Source organism: Prionailurus viverrinus, chromosome F1 (genome assembly GCF_022837055.1).
Source record: "Prionailurus viverrinus isolate Anna chromosome F1, UM_Priviv_1.0, whole genome shotgun sequence".
In the NCBI taxonomy this organism is placed as follows: domain Eukaryota; kingdom Metazoa; phylum Chordata; class Mammalia; order Carnivora; family Felidae; genus Prionailurus; species Prionailurus viverrinus.
In genome coordinates this window covers 65,638,654-65,657,279 of record NC_062577.1, presented here as the reverse complement: position 1 = coordinate 65,657,279, position 18,626 = coordinate 65,638,654, and the positions used below count along the sequence as shown (strand labels likewise).

The 18,626-nt window shown below is 53.3% G+C and overlaps 3 protein-coding genes across 14 annotated transcripts in view; 2 read left to right on the top strand and 1 right to left on the bottom strand.

The window, feature by feature from the left end:
- DAP3 (death associated protein 3) overlaps window positions 1–8,751 on the top strand; it is a 32,292-nt gene extending 23,541 nt beyond the window's left edge. For all 3 annotated transcript variants that reach the window (XM_047839949.1, XM_047839952.1, XM_047839951.1), the window contains 9 exons: window positions 826–934; window positions 1,250–1,342; window positions 2,319–2,449; window positions 3,624–3,704; window positions 3,793–3,951; window positions 4,444–4,503; window positions 5,297–5,386; window positions 7,582–7,699; window positions 8,428–8,751. In XM_047839949.1, coding sequence (XP_047695905.1) covers window positions 826–934; window positions 1,250–1,342; window positions 2,319–2,449; window positions 3,624–3,704; window positions 3,793–3,951; window positions 4,444–4,503; window positions 5,297–5,386; window positions 7,582–7,699; window positions 8,428–8,513 — 927 coding nt within the window. In that variant the 3' untranslated portion in view covers window positions 8,514–8,751. The remainder of the gene's footprint in view (window positions 1–825; window positions 935–1,249; window positions 1,343–2,318; window positions 2,450–3,623; window positions 3,705–3,792; window positions 3,952–4,443; window positions 4,504–5,296; window positions 5,387–7,581; window positions 7,700–8,427) is intronic.
- Window positions 8,752–14,024: 5,273 nt separating this feature from the next.
- Window positions 14,025–17,870, top strand: MSTO1 (misato mitochondrial distribution and morphology regulator 1). Of its 2 annotated transcripts, XM_047839937.1 has the most exons (14): window positions 14,025–14,170; window positions 14,259–14,394; window positions 14,699–14,768; window positions 14,873–14,948; window positions 15,191–15,245; window positions 15,328–15,466; window positions 15,631–15,748; window positions 15,821–15,955; window positions 16,044–16,196; window positions 16,449–16,580; window positions 16,652–16,836; window positions 17,060–17,164; window positions 17,238–17,350; window positions 17,601–17,870. In XM_047839937.1, exons 1-14 carry the CDS (start codon window positions 14,087–14,089, stop codon window positions 17,813–17,815), a joined length of 1,716 nt encoding a protein of 571 aa, XP_047695893.1. In that variant the 5' UTR covers window positions 14,025–14,086; the 3' UTR covers window positions 17,816–17,870. The 2 variants fall into 2 exon arrangements, with proteins under 2 accessions (XP_047695893.1, XP_047695894.1); XM_047839938.1 differs by lacking the exons at window positions 14,025–14,170; window positions 14,873–14,948 and having other exon boundaries at window positions 14,359–14,394.
- LOC125155108 (GON-4-like protein) overlaps window positions 17,422–18,626 on the bottom strand; it is a 75,344-nt gene continuing 74,139 nt past the window's right edge. For all 9 annotated transcript variants that reach the window (XM_047839918.1, XM_047839920.1, XM_047839921.1 and 6 more), the window contains one exon: window positions 17,422–18,363. In XM_047839918.1, coding sequence (XP_047695874.1) covers window positions 18,214–18,363 — 150 coding nt within the window. In that variant the 3' untranslated portion in view covers window positions 17,422–18,213. The remainder of the gene's footprint in view (window positions 18,364–18,626) is intronic.

Genomic DNA, 18,626 nt, shown 5'->3' with positions numbered 1-18,626 from the left:
CAGTGGTGTCACGCACACCTGTGCTTCCCAGATTTTTCCACGGAAGTACTCCTGGTGACCAGAGACAAGCAGGGACGGAACTTTCTGTGTCAGTGCTCTGGCATGTCTGTGTGCCGGTGTGTCCAGCATGGGCGGGGCAGCAGCTGGTCACACCTGCTCCTGAGCTGTCACGTATATATTTCCAGAGAAATGTCCAGATGGTTCCAGTAATAAGAATTAGCTAAAAAGAGATTTAAAACAATTAACATTTAGAAGCACCTGGGTGGCTCGGTTTAGCGTCTGACTTCGGCTCAGGTCATGATCTTATAGTTCGTGAATTCAAGCCCCACATCCGGGCTCTGTGCTGACGGCTGGGAGCCTGGAGCCTGCTTCGGATTCTGTGTCTCCCTCGCTCTCTGCCCCTCTACTTGCACGCCCGCTCTTTCTCTCTTAAATAGAAACATTAAAAAAAAAAATAAAACGTTTGTTAAATACTTACCATGTGTCAGACACTTTGTTAAGGATTTTACATTTTTTTAATACTTTTATTAATCCTAACTGGTATACACAGCTGTGTCACAAGATATCTATAGACAGTTTGTAGATTTCATCTAATGATGTAGTATCTGCTTCATTAATAGAAATAATCAGAAGGTGACTATTGTGTTACTTGGTGTGGGACAGTGTGTTTCAAATTTTAGCCAAATTATATGGGTAGATTTTCAAATTCAATACCAACCATCTCTTCAGTGACTGAATGAAAACTAGGCACTTGGATGCTCTGGCTGCTGCATCAGGCTCAGTGTGTTCCACACCCCATGCCCCCTCCTCTTCCTCATCCATTAGGTGAAAACATTCAGTGAAGCTTGTCTGATGGTAAGGAAGCCAGCCCTGGAGCTTCTGCATTACCTGAAAAACACCAATTTTGCCCACCCTGCTGTGCGGTATGTTCTCTGTATCCTTTCCGGCCTGCCCGAGCTGTCTTGGGCCAACGGGGGGAAAGAGGAAATCAAAAAGTGCTATTTGGGGGGCACCTGGGTGGCTCAGTCGGTCGAGTGTCCAACTTCAGCTCAGATCACGATCTCGTGGTCTGTGAGTTCGAGCCCCGCGTCGGGCTCTGGGCTGACAGCTCGGAGCCCGGAGCCTGCTTCGGATTCTGTGTCTCCCTCTCTCTGCCTCTCCCCTGCTTGTGTTCTCTCTCTCAAAAAGTGCTGTTTGTTGACAGAAGTGTCCTTTCCAATGACATTTTCTTTAACCACAGGTGCTTTAGATGGGGAGAAAGGGACAGGAAAAACCCTCAGTCTTTGCCATGTTATTCATTTCTGTGCAAAGCAGGACTGGCTGATCCTGCACGTTCCGGATGGTAAGAACTTCCTTTCCTCACTGTCGAGGTGGTCGGATGGGGCCCGGGGGCCACGGGGGCTCCGAAGAGGCCTCTGCTCCCGATGCAGGCCAGTGTGAGCTGCTCGGTCATGACCTCATGGTGGCCACAAGTGGGGTGCACGGTGAGGTCAGCGTAGCACCAGGAGGTTCAGTGGAAGCTTCCTGGAAACTTCTGAAGTAAGAATGGAGCATTCTGGCCCAGCAGTCCTCACTTTGATGTAGCGCCCAAGACCGTTAGCTCCCTCCTTCGAGGTCAGCACAGGCTCTGTTGCCTTCAGTGAGCAGTTCTGATTAGCCGGGGGAACTCTGACACGGGCTGTTCATCAGCATTCCAGAGTCGTCAGCATGGGTCTTAGAACTCTCTTCCTTTGCATACACCCCACGTTTTATTTGGTGTTGTGTGAGCACCCGTGTTTTCTAACTACGTTTAAAAACTGCCAGGAAGCTACAGTGACCTTTCGTCCACGTGGTGTGCCTCGTGTCCCGACTGTAACCAGAAGGTCTGATCTCACGTGGGCCAGCCCAAAAGTGACCCTTTGCAGCAAGGAGACTTCAAGAAATATGCAGTGGGTTCTTAAACAACACGGTTTAAACTGTGCTGGTCCACTTACACACAGATTTCTTGGAGTAAATAGTGTCTTGTAGATGTACTTTTCTCTTCCTTATGATTCTCTTAGTCACATTTTCTTTTCTCCAGCTTGTTTCACTGTGAGAATACAGTTTGTAACACATATGGCATCCAAAATGTTTGTTAATCAACCCTGTGTTATCAGGAAGGCTTCTGGTCAGCAGTAGGCAATTAGTAGTTAAGTTTCAGGGGTCAGAAGTCATACGCAGATGGTCAACTGTATACGGGAAGCTAAAGCCATTTCCCATAACTTAAAGAGGCAGAGAGGATTTTGAGTTGAATACAGTCAGCTCCTGCCTGCTTTGTTTCCACGTGTGTTTGTTTCCAGCTCATCTCTGGGTGAAGAGCTGCCGGAGTCTTCTGCCCTCCACCTACAACAAGCAGCGTTTGGACCAACCTGCAGAAGCTTCCATCTGGCTGAAGAATTTCAAAACTACAAACGAGCGTTTCTTGAGTCAGGTGACCAGATTCCCAGAAGCTTGATGCTGGACAGTCTTTATTTTATTCTGTTTTATTTTTCAGTGTACTTATTTGAGAGAGAGAATCTAAAGCAGGCTCCAGGCTCTGAGCTGTCAGGTCGAACCCATGAGCCATGAGATTATGACCTGAGCTGAAGTTGGACATTTACCAACTGAGCCACCCAGGCACCCCTAATTTTTTTTATTGTTTATTTTTGAGAGAGAAAGAGAGACAGAGTGCAAGTAGGAGAGACGAAAGGAAAGAGGGAGACACAGAATCCGAAGCAGGCTCCAGGCTCCCAGCACAGAGCCCAAAGTGGGGCTCGAACCCCTGAACCGTGAGATCGTGAGCCAAGCCAAGGTCGGATGCTTAACCGACTGAGCCACCCAGGCGCCCCAATGCCGGACAGTCTTTCAATAGACTTTATCTTCTTCGTGTCTTGAGCACCAGACTATGGAAAACTAGCATTGTAGCTGGGATCGCTATGCCATTCTGTATTTCTTTCATATGTTCTATTGGCAGCTCACAACCTGAAACTTGCTCGTCCCTGTGAAATAAAGAAGCGCCATGAGCTGTCCCCGTGCAGTCCAGATGGATTCATTGACTTTTCCAAAGCTACAGCCTCAAATTCTCTAAAGCACATTTTCAGCTACATAAGTTTCTCCAGATGAGGTGTTTCTTGAAACCAGAAATGTATTGGTAAAATGGTTCTTTGCTCTAGTGATTCTCGGATACAATCTCTAGGCCAAGAGTTTTCAACTCTGGTTATAAATCAGAGTCTCTTCGGAGCTTGTTATAAATGTGGATACCAAGGCCTCATCCCAGACCTTTTTGGTCAGAATCCCTTGTGGGTTTTGGTTTTAAGCTTTAGGCAGAAAAGGGCTAGAAAGCATTCCCTTCCATACTGAAGTCTCTTACAGGGCTTAAAATATAGGGACGCCTGGGTGGCTTGGTCGGTTAAGCCTCCAACTCTTGATCTGAGCTCACTCAGGTCTTGATCTCAGGGTCCTGAGTTCAAGCCCTGTGCTGGGCATCGAGCCTACTTTTCAAAAAAAGAAGGAAAGAAAAGTAGATTAAACCCGACTGTAAACAACCTTACCCTCCTCCCTTCTCAGATACAGATGGGTTCATCTTTAGGCTAAGTGGCCTTTTTTTGGTTTTTGTTTGCTTTTAGATAAAAGTTCAAGAGAAGTATGTCTGGAATAAGCGAGAGAGCACGGAGAAAGGCAGCCCTCTGGGAGAGGTGGTGGAACAGGTATGAAACAAGACAGCGGCGGCCCGTCCTCTGTCACAGCAGGGGAGGCCTCTTCTGGGACCGCCAGCCCCACCTCTCTCCCCTGCAGGGCATCATGCGGGTGAAGAACGCCACGGATGCAGTCGGGGTTGTTCTCAGAGAGCTCAAGGGTCAGAGTTCTTTGGGCGGGTTTCGCCTCCTGGTGGCAGTGGATGGAGTCAATGCTCTCTGGGGAAAGACCACACTGAAAAGAGAAGATAAAAGCCTGGTAGGAAAACTGGGTTTCTCTACTCTGGTTACTCTGACTCCGGCACTGGCACACGGAGGCCGGGACTTGGCCTTGTAGCCCAGGCGGCACGTCGCCTCGCCTTAGGAGTATTTGAATTAGGAGAGGGGTCCGCCGTCCATTGAAAAGGGAGAGCGTCTAGAAGGGCACGGCACAGCGGAAGCTGTTTTGTCAGTTTTTTCCTTCTCTTCTGTCTCCTCCGTGGGGCTGAGCGATGGCTTCTGTGTGCAGCGGTCAGACCATGCTTCCGCAGCCAAGAGCAGAAACATCGAGGGAGGCGGTGGTGTGGGCCCAGGCCGCTCTCTCCCTTGCTGACAGGTTTTAATCAGAAACCTGGCGGGGTGGGGCACGTGGCCGCAGGCACCGTGGTCACAGAGCAGCGCAGGATTTTGTAGTCCTTGGTCTCGGGCGGGCACCCGCACAGACCAAGGACTGACCTCGGCCCCGTCCCCCCGCTTCCCACTGACCCGGCAGGTGGCCCCCGAGGAGCTTGCGCTCGTGCACAACCTGAGGAAAATGGTGAAAAACGACTGGGTGAGTATGTGCGACGCCTGATAGTTTTCGGCTCCGATTTTACACCCAGAAAGTTCTTGTATCTTCCTTAATTGCCCTAGCAGTGCCGAAGTTTAAAATCTGGATATTTGGTTTCCTGTCTTCCCGCTCGCCTTGGATACAAGCCACTGTACTTAAATCCTGGCATACTTTGACTCTGCAGTTGTTCAGGGTGGTTTTATATCTTACCAACTTCGGAAAAGATTTTGATAAATTGAAGGTCACGTAGCAGTTTGCCGTCAGCGCCACACCAGAAGTGATAACCTACTTAGTTGCCATTCAGCTATACTAAAAATCGACAGGTGATTAAAATGCACTTTTCTGGGGCGCCTGGGTGGCTCAGTTGGTTAAGCGTCCGACTCTTGATTTCAGCTCAGGTCGTGATCTCACGGTTCATGGGATAGAGCGCCACGTGGGGCTGAGCAAGGGGTGTGGAGCCTGCTTGGGATTCTCTCTCTCCGTCTCTCTGTCCCGCCCCCATGCATGCTCACACTCTCTAATTAAACTTCTAAAAAAATAAATAAAATGCATTTTTCTTCTTTGCATTTTTTAAAAATATTTTTTAACATCTTTATTTGAGAGACAGAGAGAGAAAGACACAGATTCCGAAGCAGGCTCCAGGCTTGGAGCTGTCAGCACAGAGCCCGACCCTGGGCTCAACCCACGAACAATGAGATCGTGACCTGAGCTGATGTCCGTCGCTTAACCAGCTGAGCCACGCAGGCGCCCCACTTTTTCACCTTTTTCTAATTCAGCTTTTTGTCCTTCCTTTCAGCATGGAGGCACCATTGTGTTGACTTTGAGCCAGACTGGATCCCTCTTCAAGCCGCGGAAGGCCTATCTGCCTCAGGAGCTGCTGGGAAAGGTCCAATCTTTAGAAAATCTGGTTCCCCTTAGTCACTTTGTCAAAAGAGAGCTCTTTTTCTTTTTGGACATAATTACAGACTTGGAGAACAACCATATTCATGTATGACTTCACCCAGATTCCTGAACGCTAACACCTTACCGTATTTGCTTTCTTCTTCTCCATTTTTCCCCTGAATTATGTGACAGTAGCCTGAGACACGATGCCTCTTTTTTCTTAAATAACATGTATTTCCTAAAATCAGAGACATTCTAAATATAGAACCACAGCACAACTGTCAAAATCAGGAAACTGGCATCGACAGAACGCTGTTCCCTAATCTGTAGGACTTCTAACTTTACCAGTCACCCCACATCCTTCACAGAGACAGAAAGTCCCGGATCGCGCGTTTGATGGTCTTGCTCTGTCGTCTCCTTCAAGGGGGGACAGTGCTTCAGTCTTTGAATATTTAGGTCTGTGTGTCTGAAGCGTACTGGCCACCGTGGGTTATCTTACGGCTTGGCTGGTGTTGTGTCCTGATCATGTGCAATGGTAGCCGCAGGGCTGGGTCTCTATGGTATCCAGCATCGGGAGGCGCCTGTGAGACCCAGTTCTCCCAGTGACTCCAGGGGGAAGGTTGGACGCTTGGCTGAGGTGCTGTCCATCTGGGTTCTCGGCAGTAAAGTTACTATTTTCCTGTGTAACAAGTACAAATAAATGGACACCTACTTTGAAACTAGGTAAATACCTGTTACTCCTCAAGCCTTCCCTTACTGGTTTGAGCATCCACTTGTGATTCTCCCCAGAGCCCAGTGGAGATATTTGCAAAATGGTATTTTCTAGCTCTCTTGTGTCTTCTACACGGATCCCTTGGCTTTCTGTCACATGCAGGAACTTTCCTTCCCCACTCCTTTCTTTCCAGGTGGACATACAGGCTCCTCTTTCATGAGCTTCAAACCTTTACTGTCATTATTGATTTGGGTGCTTCATTTGTCCCAGATCTGGCCTGTAAAAGCCCCTTCAGGGTGGCTTCTGTGCCCTCTGCACATGCCCCCATCAGTCTGTAGGCCCTGATTTACTTCTTGGCAAGAAATAGGTTCCACACTCGTCTCGTCCTTTCTATGCCCCCGTCCTAGCCATTCCTCCAGGCAGCCCTGATTCACGTTCGAGGAGAACGGTTACTTACTTACCACGGCCCGGGAGGCGCCTGGCTGGCTGAGGTGGTGGAGCGTGCGACTCGATCTCAGGGTCGTGGGTTCAAGCCCGACATCGTGTGTGGCGCCTGCTCTACAGAAGTGTTTAAAATATGCTCCCTTTAAGAGGTGGAACCAAATTCCCCACCTCTTGAGCGTGAACTGGATCTTAGATACCAAGATGCGAGTGCCAGGTGTGCTCATAGTTGCTGGGGCATCACTGCTAGGAAGTGTGAAAACAGACACACACGTGTGTACTATACTCATATCTGTGCCCGTCTGTACACACCCATACTTGTCTAACATTTGTTAGAAAACCATGTGTTCACATGGACACGGGCTCGCATCACCGCGTCCCCTTCCCCCTTCCCCCTTCCCGTATCTGGAACCCTCACCTCCAGCAGTAAGAAGGCTGCTCTCGGCATCCTGTGGACGTGTCAGCGCAGTCCGAGGTGGCAGGGTAAGCCGCGTGACCACTCGCCCTGGACTCTGTGAGAACAGAGCCGCAGACTGGGGGCCAGTGTCTGCCCAGCGCTGCCGTGTCCGGCTGCGGGGCCCCCGGGCCAGGGCTCTGTTCGGAAGCTGGGGGAGCGTCCCTCCTCTGCCCGTGTTCGGCCTGAAATCTGGAATCCAGTTTGATCTACTTGTTTCCGTTCACGTTCCATCTACTGGGTCTTTTTCCGCATCCTTATCAAGTTTGTTTCCTATTTTTGAACTTACGAACAGTCAAAATGGTTGTCGACTACTGGAGTCAAAACCGTAAAAAAAATGTTTTAAATATGTACGTATATCCACATGTTGAATATCCATGTAAACCCGCACGCAGAAGACTCCTGTCTTGTGCATACGGCCCAGTGGCCGTGAGGGGCCGGGCGCTGTGTGGAGCCCGTGAGGCCGGGCGGCCCGCGAGCGAGCAGAGGGCGGAAGAAAAACAGACCTTGCCGTCCACATGTTCGAGTGCATTTGCTCTCTCCATCAGCTCGTCACTTAACGGACACTGTCTTCATCCTTTTCCTTCTCCAGGAGGGATTTGATGCCTTGGATCCCTTTATTCCCATCCTGGTTTCCAACTACAGCCCGAAGGAGTTTGAAAGTTGTATTCAGTATTATCTGGAGAACAGTTGGCTTCAACATGAGAAAGGTAGGTTAATTTTTCGGGGTTTTATGTTCCGAGTCCCACTGAGTCAGAGCCATGACCTCTTCTTCCCTCGGCAGCAGCCTGTAACTTGTATTTCCCTTTTTCCCTTTATCCTGACCCCTCTCTGGCTGGCTGCAGGGTATGGAGAGGGGTGGGGGAGGGGAAGTTAAATTTACAAAAAAACAGGACATCTCTCCCCAGATTCTCATGGTCCAGAATCCGGTGCTCACGGAAAGAGGCGGCCAGGCCAAGGCCAGCCGTCCGGGGAGGGCGGGAGCTGTCAGCTCTACCTGCCCTGTGCGCAGGCAAGCATTCAGCTGTTTGTCTCGCCCTCCCCTCTGGGCGCAGGGGGTCCGGGGGAGACGAAAGGCCGACGGCTCTCTAGGTGGTCGTGGTCGAGAACTGGCAGAGACGGGGTGGGTTATCCGGGGAAGGGAGGGAAGGGTGTAGAGCAGCTCCCACACATGGCGGGCTGGGGGGCACTGGGGAGATTTCTAAGGGGGTCAGCAGGTTTGACAAAGTGCTAGAGGCCAGATGTTCTTGGCTCAGAGGGAGGCAGATGCTGAGCCAGAGGAATAAACACAGAAAAGGTGGTCGCTTACCGGGAGAAAGGCTCTGGAAGCGAGGCCTTGGGAGTGTCACGTGGCCGGTGCCGACAGAGTTTTTGGGGTAACGGTGCTGCAGGAGAGAACTGCCAGCTGTGTGTGTCTGCTCCCCGCCCCCCACCTTAGCTCACACAGAAGAAGGGAAAAAGGAGCTTCTGTTCCTGAGTAACGCAAACCCCGGACAGCTGGAGCGGCTGTGCGCCCACCTTTGAGCCACGGTCACGGCGCGCGTGGACGACAGTGGACGTTTCCTTTCACAGACCCCGTCGGGTGGGGGGGCCACACGGTCCACGGACAGAGGCCCCTGTGCCGCAGCGGCTCCCCCGTGAAGTGACCATGTGGCAGTAAGGTGTCCTCCTGTTCCTGAAACTCGTGAGAGCTTATCAGGGGTGGTTTTCGTATTGTAAGTAATTATGGATCTGTCCTTAAAAATAAATGATCCTTCTTAAAGTGTTGCGTTAGATTTTTAAGATGGAAAGAGCCTTCCTTTGGCCAAATTGAATTTCCCTGAATTCTGCTCGTTAGGAGTCTGAAGAGACCAGATCCTACAGAAGTTTCCATGAGTTCTATCTTCCAGACTTGATGTGGCTCAGGAGACCGAGATTCACACCGTAACTCCTCCCCCACAAGCACCCACACCGACTGCTCACTTCCTACTGACGCTGCCACCACTGCTCCCGGGAGCCTGACCGAGGCCCCTTTCTGCAGGTTCCGGACACGGTGTGGAGTAAGGAGGGAGCGCGGGGAGAGTGGTTCTGTCTACGCAGCCACCTTCAGGGCACCGGAGGAAACGGTGACTCAGATCAGCCTCGGCACAGAATTCTCTGCCCCTGCCCACACCGGTGGTGTCAGAAGTTCGAGTCTCGGCTGCCACTTACTGGCGGTCTTAGGGCCTCGCAGCCGACCTGCTTCTCCAGTGTCCCCCGACCTCTGCTTCACCTGGTCTAAGGGCAAGAACGCCCCGCCGTCAGGGGGTCGTGAGGACTGAACCACACGGCATGCGGACGGGGCCTCACACCTGGCAGGCTGCTACCGTTCGGGACTTGGATTTGAGGGAGACAGTCTCCCCCTGGAGAGCCGGCTTCCCCTGCCTGACCCTCCTCCTCGAGGATTCCGTCAGAGGCAGAGCCTCACCCCACCCAGCCTCGGTCAGCACAGCCAGACTCCGAGGCGAGTGCCCTACAAGCCTGCGGGGTCAGCTGCCACCACTGGAAGGCTCTAAGCCCTGTGACAAACCCCTTCAGTGTGGTTCTGCCCTCTGAACCCTGACTGACAACCCCCCCCCCCCCCCCCCCCACTGGGGACGGTCACGGCCAGGTTTATCTTACCCTGAGCTCAAAGCCCTCGGCCTCTCCATCCGCTCCCTCACTTCCCGCTCCAGCCCCTCTCGTCCTTTGTGCCGGCCTGCTCTCCACCCCCACCCCTGCCTCCTCTCTCCCAATGCTTCCGAGGCCCTAGTGAGCTGTGCTGCGGCCCGGGTCACCCAGGGGCCTCAGTCCACCTGTTCCTGTTGTTGCCCTCTGTGCGTTACAGTTCAAGCCACAAAAATAGATCTCATGGAAACCAGCCTCCTTCCTCTCGTTCCCCTTTTCTAGAAGCAACTTCTGTTACCAAATCCTAGACCTAAAACTCTACACAAGAAATAGGCTTTTGGGGCACCTGGGTGGCTCATTCGGTTAAAAGTCCGACTTTGATTTCGGCTCAGGTCACAATCTCACGGTTAGTGGGTTCAAGCCCCGCGTTTGGGCTCTGTGCTGACAACGCGGAGCTTGCTTGGGGTTCTCTGTCTCTGCCCCTCCCCTCAAACAAATAAACTTAAAAAAAAAAAAAAAACGGCTTAAAAAAAAAGCCTATTTTTTTTTTTAAAGTTTATTGAGAGAGAAAATCCCAGACAGGTTCTGTGTTGTCAGCACAGAGCCCAACATGGGACTCAAACCCACGAAGCACAGATCATGACCTGAGCCGAAGCTGGACGTTTAACCGACTGAGCCACCCAGGCGCCCCTAAAGATTTTATTCTTAGTAAACTCTACACCCAGCGTGGGGCTTGAACTCACACATCCAATGTCCAGAGCCCCACGCTGCACCAACTGAGCCACCCCACTGCTGTAAACCCCCAGCCCCCGGCCTCTGCCACTGAGAGCAGCAACCCAGAGATGGCCGCGGCTCCTCTCCTCCCAGGGGGCGTCTGCACCCCACTGGCAGACCCGAGCCTTAGCCACAAATGAGGCTGGGAACCCGGCTTCCGTGTCTGGGTGGCTAAACGCATCATCGATAGGCCTCATCTTCATTGACGAACGTGGAACAGTAAGTTGTATGGCTGTCCCACCACAGGTCCTACTGAAGAGTTACCATCGTTCCTTCTGTCATTTGCTAAATGTAGACTCCATTTTTTCCCAAATCCTCTATCATAATCTGCCCCGTCCAGTCCTCTTTTTCTTAAGATCCTTCTATAGACTCAATCCTCATGCCCCGATTTCTACTGGCTCCTTGCTAAGCCTGCCGCATAGTCTCTTAGGGCTTCTCTTAATCACTCAATTGCATTGAATCCAGATTCGAAAGTAAGAAGTAAGACTGTCCTAATTTTCAGATGACAGCCCTGTAGAGAGAAAATCTTAGGCTCAAAACATCTAAATGTAAGTTCAGCAAGGCCACAATACAAGATGAATACACAAAAACCAATTCTATGTCTCTGTTATAGCAATGAAATAAAACTGCAATTAAGAAAGTAAATTCAAAGAGCAGGAATACAAAGTATTGGCAATTTTCACAGAGGAACTGCAAAATTATACACCAAAGACTATAAGTGATTACCGAGGGAAATTAAAGAGGATCTAAACTGGAAAGACGGTCTGTGTTCACAGGTTGGAAAACTCAATGGGGTTAAGATGTTAATTCTCCCCAGACTGGCCGATAAGTGCAATCAGTATTAAAATTTCAGCAGGCTCTTTTGCAAAAATTGGCAACTGACCCTAAAGTTCATACAGAAAAAAAAAAAAAAACCTGGAGTAGTCAAAATGATTTTTTAAATAAGCAAACTGGGCAGACTTACTCTTCCTTTTTTCAAAACATAATCTAAAGCTACGGTAACATGACAGCGCGGTCCTGGTGCAACCACAGACAACACTGAGTCCAGACAGCAGTCTCGTGTTTCCGGTCAACTGATTTTCAACAAAGATGTGAAGGCAATATATTGAGGAAAATCCCCAAAAGATTGTGCTGGGATAGCTGGTTATGAACAAGCAAAATCATGGATTTGGACCACAGATTTACACACACACTCAAAATGTATCATGGGGCTAAGTGTAAGAAGTAAACTATAAAACACTGAAAAGTGGGGCGCCTGGATGGCTCAGTCGGTTAGGTGTCCGACTTTGGCTCAGGTTCACCGTTCATGAGTTCAAGCCCCACGTCGGGCTCTGTGCTGACAGCTTGGAGCCTGCAGCCTGCTTCGGATTCCGTGTCTCCCTCTCTCTCTGCTCTTCCCCCACTTGCACTGTCCCCCTCTCTCTCTCTGCTCCTCCCCTGCTCATACTGTCTCTCAAGAAAAAGTAAACCATTAAAAAAAATATTTTTAATTATAAATAAAAGAGAACAAAAGCTTCATGACCTTAGGTTGGACAACAATTTCTTATATAACACCAAAGATACGGTCCATAGAAGAAAACTTGATAAACTAGACTTCATGAAAATTTAAAATTTCATTCCAGAAAAGATCCCATTGATTAAATTAAAAAAGAGGGGCGCCTGGGTGGCTCAGTTGGTTAAGCGTCTGACTTCTATTCAGGTCATGATCTCACGGTTCGTGAGTTCGAGCCCCCGCGTTGGGCTATGTATTTACTTGCGTCACCATTTGAAAGGAAATTGCAGACAAGTCTTTTATCACATTTCTCCTAAGAATAGGATATTCTCCTATATAATCAAAATTCCATTACCACACCAGAGAAACCCATCATCAATATAATGTTCAATAATACTATGCTTTTTTAAATTTCTCCAGTCATCCCAACATCTTCATGGCTACCCGCCCCCCGTTGCCAATTCGGATTCCAACCAATGTTCACAAATTACATTAACAACGAAATATCTCTTAAATGTCCTGTTACCTTCAATAGACCCGCTGAGGTTTTGTTGGTGTTGTTATTTGACATTTTTGAAGACATCTGGCCAGTTGTACAGACTGTCCAACATTCTGGACTCACCTAATTGTTCCTGCAGATACAGGTTAAAGGCTTTCGCGAGCACAGTGGGTGGGTGACGTGTTCTACTGGCCACACATCACATCACTTCGGTTGGTTCCATTACTGGTGATGCTAAATTTGATCACTTGGTTAATTTTGACATCCGTCATCATAAAAATATGCTCTCGCAATGTGATCAACAGCCTAAGTTCAGCTGTGGCATGTTTCTTTGAAATCCTGAAACCTTCCCGTTGACCAACAAATTACCACCCACTGATGATCTTCTCTAAGTTCTTACATTGATACCTGCAATCTAAATCGAAATTCTATCCTTCCATCTACATTTACTAGCTGCTGTTCTGTCACCCCCTAACACTCTCACCTCTTTTTTTTTTTAATCTCCTTGGGGACACTTTTTTGAAAATACGGTGTTTAAATACCCCGTGAAATTGGAACAGACCAACAGAACAGGATCGAGAGCCCGGAACATAACATGAAAAGCATTAATATTTGAAAAGGTCCGTGAATGTGACTATGTTTTAAAAAGCAAAGCAAACACAAACTCTATTCTTCTAAAAACTTCCTTTAAGGCAGTGAAAAGGCAAACAGAGTGGTCATAGGTACTTTCAACACACACAACTGACAAACGGCTTGTATCCCGAATCAAGTACTGACTCCCACAGATCAGTAAGACGATCCAAAAGAAAGACGGGCAAGAAACTTGAACATGCACGTCACATAAATGGATCTCCACCTGGCCGATAAACGTACGAAAAAGCGCTCTCAGCCTCGTCAGCAGTTAAAACCCGTGATGAGGACTACAATCTTTAAAGGTAACGGTGCATCGACTGAAAACTCGCCCGCACCGGTGGTGGACGGTCACACCGGTAAAGAGTTTGAGAAGACAGGTTTGTGCTATTTACCAAGCTCGAGGACAGCCTCCACTCCGACCCAACGCGTCCACTCCAGGTGCGCGCCCCGCGGAAGCGCGTGCAGGTACAGAGGCGCGGGGGGGGGGGGGGGGGGGGGGGAGGGGCTCGGCACACGCCCACCAGCCGCCAGCCGGGGCGACCTCAGGGCACCCCTCGGCCGCGGCGCGCCCGCACAACGGGGCCACGAGAGGAGCTGCAAGTACGCGCAAGGTTGGGGGAGAGTTTCTCAGACGACATCGAACAAAAGGCAGACGCAAAACACTGCCAAGGGCGCCTCATTCACGGGACGTGACAGACAGGCAGTCAGGCCAGCCCGCACTATGGGAGGCGACGCCGACGCAGCGACCGCAGCCTCCTCCGTTCGGCCGCCGGCGGGACCCACGCGAGACGCCAGGCCCCGCCCACAGCGCGCCACGAGACGCCAGGCCCCCGCGCCGGCCACTTCCGGCCGCGCCGGGCCCCGCCCCCCAGCGAGAGCTGGGCCCGCGCCGGCCTGGCCCGAGTGGAGGCGGGGCTTCCGAAGCCCGACGAATCGCTCGCCCGACGGGAAAGGACGTACGTGTGGACCAGTACTGCGCGGGGGCGGAGACCCCGCCCACAAGCCGACGATCCAATCGGCCCCCAAGCGGCGAGTGGGCCGCCGCGCCTGCGCGACCCAGCGGAGCCGGGCGGCATGGCGGGCGGGGCCCGGGAGGTGCTCACGCTGCAGTTGGGCCACTTTGCGGGCTTCGTGGGAGCGCACTGGTGGAACCAGCAGGTGAGGCCTGCGGGCGCTGCCGCCGCGGGGCCGCTCGGGGTCTCCAGCCGCCCCCGCTGAGGCCAGGCCTTCCCCTGTGCACCCCCAGGATGCTGCGCTGTGCGCCCCGACCGGTGCCAAGGAACCGCCGGGAGAGCTGTGTCCCGACGTCCTATACCGGACCGGCCGGACGCCCCACGGCCAGGAGACGTACACGCCTAGACTCATCCTCATGGATCTCAAGGGTGAGGCGGCGGCCGGGGTCGGCCAGCGCGCAGGAGCCCCCGGGCGTGCGGACCGGAGACAAGCAGCCGCAGGGACCCGGTGGACGGTGGCACTCTTGTGGGACCCCGCGGTGCTCCCTTCCTACGGCCGCACAGCTCACGCCCAGGCTGGGGATGGAGGAGAATCTGGATTCTCCCAGACGAGGGTTTTACCGGGCTCAAGTGTGTGCACGAAAGCTCGGTGGCAGCAGGCTGGCAGGAAGATTAGCCGGAGGCCGGGAGGAACGAGGCCTCGAACCGACGCTGCCTGTTATTTTTTGTACAGGTAGCCTGAGCTCCCTGAAACAAGAAGGTGGACTCTACAGGGACAGACAGCTGGATGCAGCAATAGCATGGTACTGGTGACGTTCGCAGTGGGAATGTGCACAGGAAGCTGGACAGCTGCGAGGAACGGTCACTGAAATCCTTCTCCGTTTCCCCCCCCCCCCCCCCCCCCCAGGCAGGGAAAGCTTACCACACACAGGGAGGAACTCTATCCCCAAATCCCTGGCCTCCAGGACCTTCTGAGTGCAGAGGTGAGGGCCTCTACTGCTAGAGCTAGAGTGGCCTCCACTGGGGCAGAGAAAAAGGATTTTGATCGTTTTAAATACCTTGGGATGGCATTTTGGGAAGCAGCACTTTTTTTTTCCTACAGAATGTGCCTGTTGGGTGAAGGCAGGCTGTAGACTTGGTCAGAATCTAAGAGAATCAGTCAACTTTTGCCTGTAGACTGCCTGGAACTAAATGCAGATTTCTCTCTGCCCCTCCCCCTCCCCAGGGAGTGTTGAGTAGTGATGGGATCTGGAGGGTCAAGTCCATTCCCAGTGGCAAAGGTGAGACTTCCACCAGGTACTACAGGGCAGGGAACCGGGCAGAACAGCAACAGGAAGAACACTTCTTTTCGTTTTTCTTCAGGTCCCCCACCGCTGACCACTGCTGCAGCCCCCAAACCATTCACCCCCACAGAGGACAGCATCAGAGTCTGGTCGGATTTCCTCCGGGTCCATCTACACCCTCGGAGCATCTGTATGATTCAGAAGTACAACCACGATGGGTACGTGGGCCCCAAAGGGTGTGAACCGAGAAACGGGATCCCCACTGATGTTGATGGGGCTCCTGAGGCCACCTTCCCCGCCGTCCCTGCAAACGGGATCTTGCAGGGCTGGGGGGGTGAGGGTCGGGGCTCCTGCAAGTCCTGGTTGTGGTCACGTCCGGCAGGGAAGCAGGTCGCCTAGAGGCTTTCGGCCAAGGCGAGAGCATCCTGAAGGAGCCCCGGTGCCTGGAAGATGTGGAGGACAGGCTGCACTTCTACGTGGAGGAGTGTGATCACCTGCAGGTAGCCGTGTGGCCAGGCGGGGCCTAGGCAGGACCTCGGCCTGCCCCGTCTGCCATCACCGTCTCCTTCCAGGGCTTCCAGATCCTGTGTGACCTGCACAACGGCTTCTCTGGACTAGGTGCCAAGGCCGCCGAGTTGCTACGAGACGAGTACTCAGGGCGGGGAATAATAACCTGGGGCCTGCTCCCTGGGCCCTACAGTCGTGGGGTGAGGACACCTTGGGGAAAAGTCCTGGGGCATGGAGCGAGACCACCCAGGGAGAAAAGTGCGTAACAGTCACTCTCCCTTCCCCCAGGACCCCCTGAAAAACATCTATCGTCTGCTGAACACAGCGTTGGGCCTGGTGCACATGTCCGCCCACAGCTCTCTGGTCTGCCCCTTATCCTTGGGCGGGGGTCTGGGGCTGCGACCGGAGCCACCCGTCACCTTCCCCCACCTGCACTATGACGTAAGGCTCGAGGTTCCTGTTGGGACTGCAGCCCCCACCCCAGCCTTTCTCTGCCACCAGCCCCCCACCCCAGCCTTTCTCTGCCACCAGCCCTGTTCTCGAACCCTCCGCTTGTACTCACCCGTGACACGGCCCCTTTGGAGCACACTGTCCTTTGTCAAAGCGCCTGGACGTCTCTGCCATTAGGGTTCTGCCTTCACACTCTGCTTTCCAGACCCTGAAGGCTAGGTGCCCTTCTTGGTATCTTCACAGCCCGCCCTGCCTTTCCACTGTGGTGCCATCCTGGCTACAGCCCTGGACACCGTCACTGCTCCGTACCGCCTCCGTTCCTCGCCAGTCTTCATGGCTCACCTGGCAGACATGCTGAACTTCTCTGGGAAGAAGGTACGGAGCGCTGCACAGGCGCCGGTCGCAGTGGAGAGAAAGCCGCTACTTGATCTCTCCCTTCTCTTTAGGTGGCGACCGCAGCGGCCACCATCCCCTTCCCCTTGGCCCCAGGCCAGTCCCTACCCGACGCTCTGGTGCAGCTGGGAGGGGCTGCCGCGTGGACCCCCCTGTCTGCATGTGGGAGCCCTTCTGGAACGTGCTGCTTCGCCCAGTCTGTGGTGCTGAGGGGTCTGGACAGAGCGTGCCACACCAGGTGAGGGGGCAGGTTCAGGGAGCCTGTCGGACTTCGGACTCCCATCCTGGTCTTGCACACACCTCTGGACATCCTGATGGCATCGCCCCACTCTTCCTTCTTCTGCCCCTCCCCCCCTTAAGAAAAGACCCTCAGCGTCCTGCTTCCGCTGATGGCCTACAAACAGGAAAACCCCTAGTTCCTGGTCCACAGATTAATGGTGGTTTTGGCTCTGTTCCGGCAGCCAGCTGGCCCCGGGGACCCCTCTGCCCTCGCCGCTGCACGCGTGCGCCACTGGGGAAGACGTCCTGGCCCAGTATTTACAACAGCAGCAGCCCACAGTCAGGAGGTCAGTGCGATGCCCACTCCCCACGCCCAGACCTCCTTCAACTTCTCGCTCAACCTCTGCTCTCGCCCCACAGCTCTGCCCACTTGCTGCTGGCTCCCTGCATGGTGGCTCCCCCGTACCCCCAGCTCTTCTCCCCAGGCCTCAGCCAGCACGGTTTGGTTGTGGACGGTCCCCCATCTGGGGCAGGTACGTGGGCAGTGAGGGTATGGGAGAGGTTTTACCGTATCCCTTCCTAGATGAAGGTTCTTGACAAAGCCCACAGTTAAACATCCCTTTATTCACTTGGTGGCCCCTGAGGGACGTGGCCTTCCCCTGGAGCACTGGTTTACCGAGGGGACGGCACACAATCCAGTGAGTTCACTCTCCCATCCAGTCTGCGCGGCAGAGCCCAGGGTAGAAAAGCCATTTTCAGGCCTCCTTTTGTGTCCCTCCACAGCCGTGGAGAGCATCCCAGTGCTTGGGGCCCTCTGCTCCTCCTCGTCCTTGAACCGGACCCTGGGAGACCTGGCTAGAGAGCTCACCAAGCTCGATGTGCGGCGCTGGGCCAGCTTCCTGGCCGCCGGCGTGGAGCAGGGGGACCTGGACGAGGCCCTGCAGGAGCTGCGCAGCCTGGCCCAGTGCTACCGGAGTGGGGGTGGCCTCGTGGACTAAGGCTTCCCAAGAACAGGAAAGAGCTGGTTTACAATAAAAACTGCTGGGTATAGGAGCTCAATGTTCTGGGACTGGCTACACCAACACAAGCACTTCATACATCTAGAACCACTGTGGTGGGATCACAGAACAATAAATATGTGCCATCAGACCCGGGCGGGGAGGGAGGCGGGGGGAGAGGGGAGGTAGAAAGGGAGCCAAGCCCACTCCCTCGATGCTGTTCGCGAGTACGTTCAGAAAGACCCAGAAGGACTCGTAAGCTAGCAGAGCCATCCGCCCCCAGTCGGCCTCAGCCCCCGCGCCTCCGGCCCTACAGCCTGAGCTCCGGGGGTGGGGCGCCAGCCAAGCACAAGCACCGCCGGCCGGGGCCAGCAGATGACACCGCCAAGCGCCCAGGGTCACGCGTCCAGCTCCTCCTCCGACAGGAGGTCCCCGCGGTCAGACAGCTGGTCTGTGTTGCTGGTGCTGGTCGCGTCCTCCTCCTCCTCAGAACTGGCCTCACAGGCCGTGTGGAAGAGCCGCATGAGTTCCCGGAAACGGTGGGAAACCTAAGGCCAGAGAGGAAGGTTCTGACGTTGACCAAGCGGTACGTGCCGATCGAGCAATCGGTCTGTTCCCCACAGTGAGGTCGGGAGGGCTGTCCCCCCCCGAACACGAGAGGGGACTCCGGTCAAGAGGCTTATCAGCATCTGGCCCCAAATCATACGGCTCCCGAACATGACCTGGAACGTCTGTGGGCTCCTGACGGTCCACCGCCCTCTCTCAAACTAAAACCAGACTCCCTGACGAGTCGGGCCCCTCCTTGGGGCCC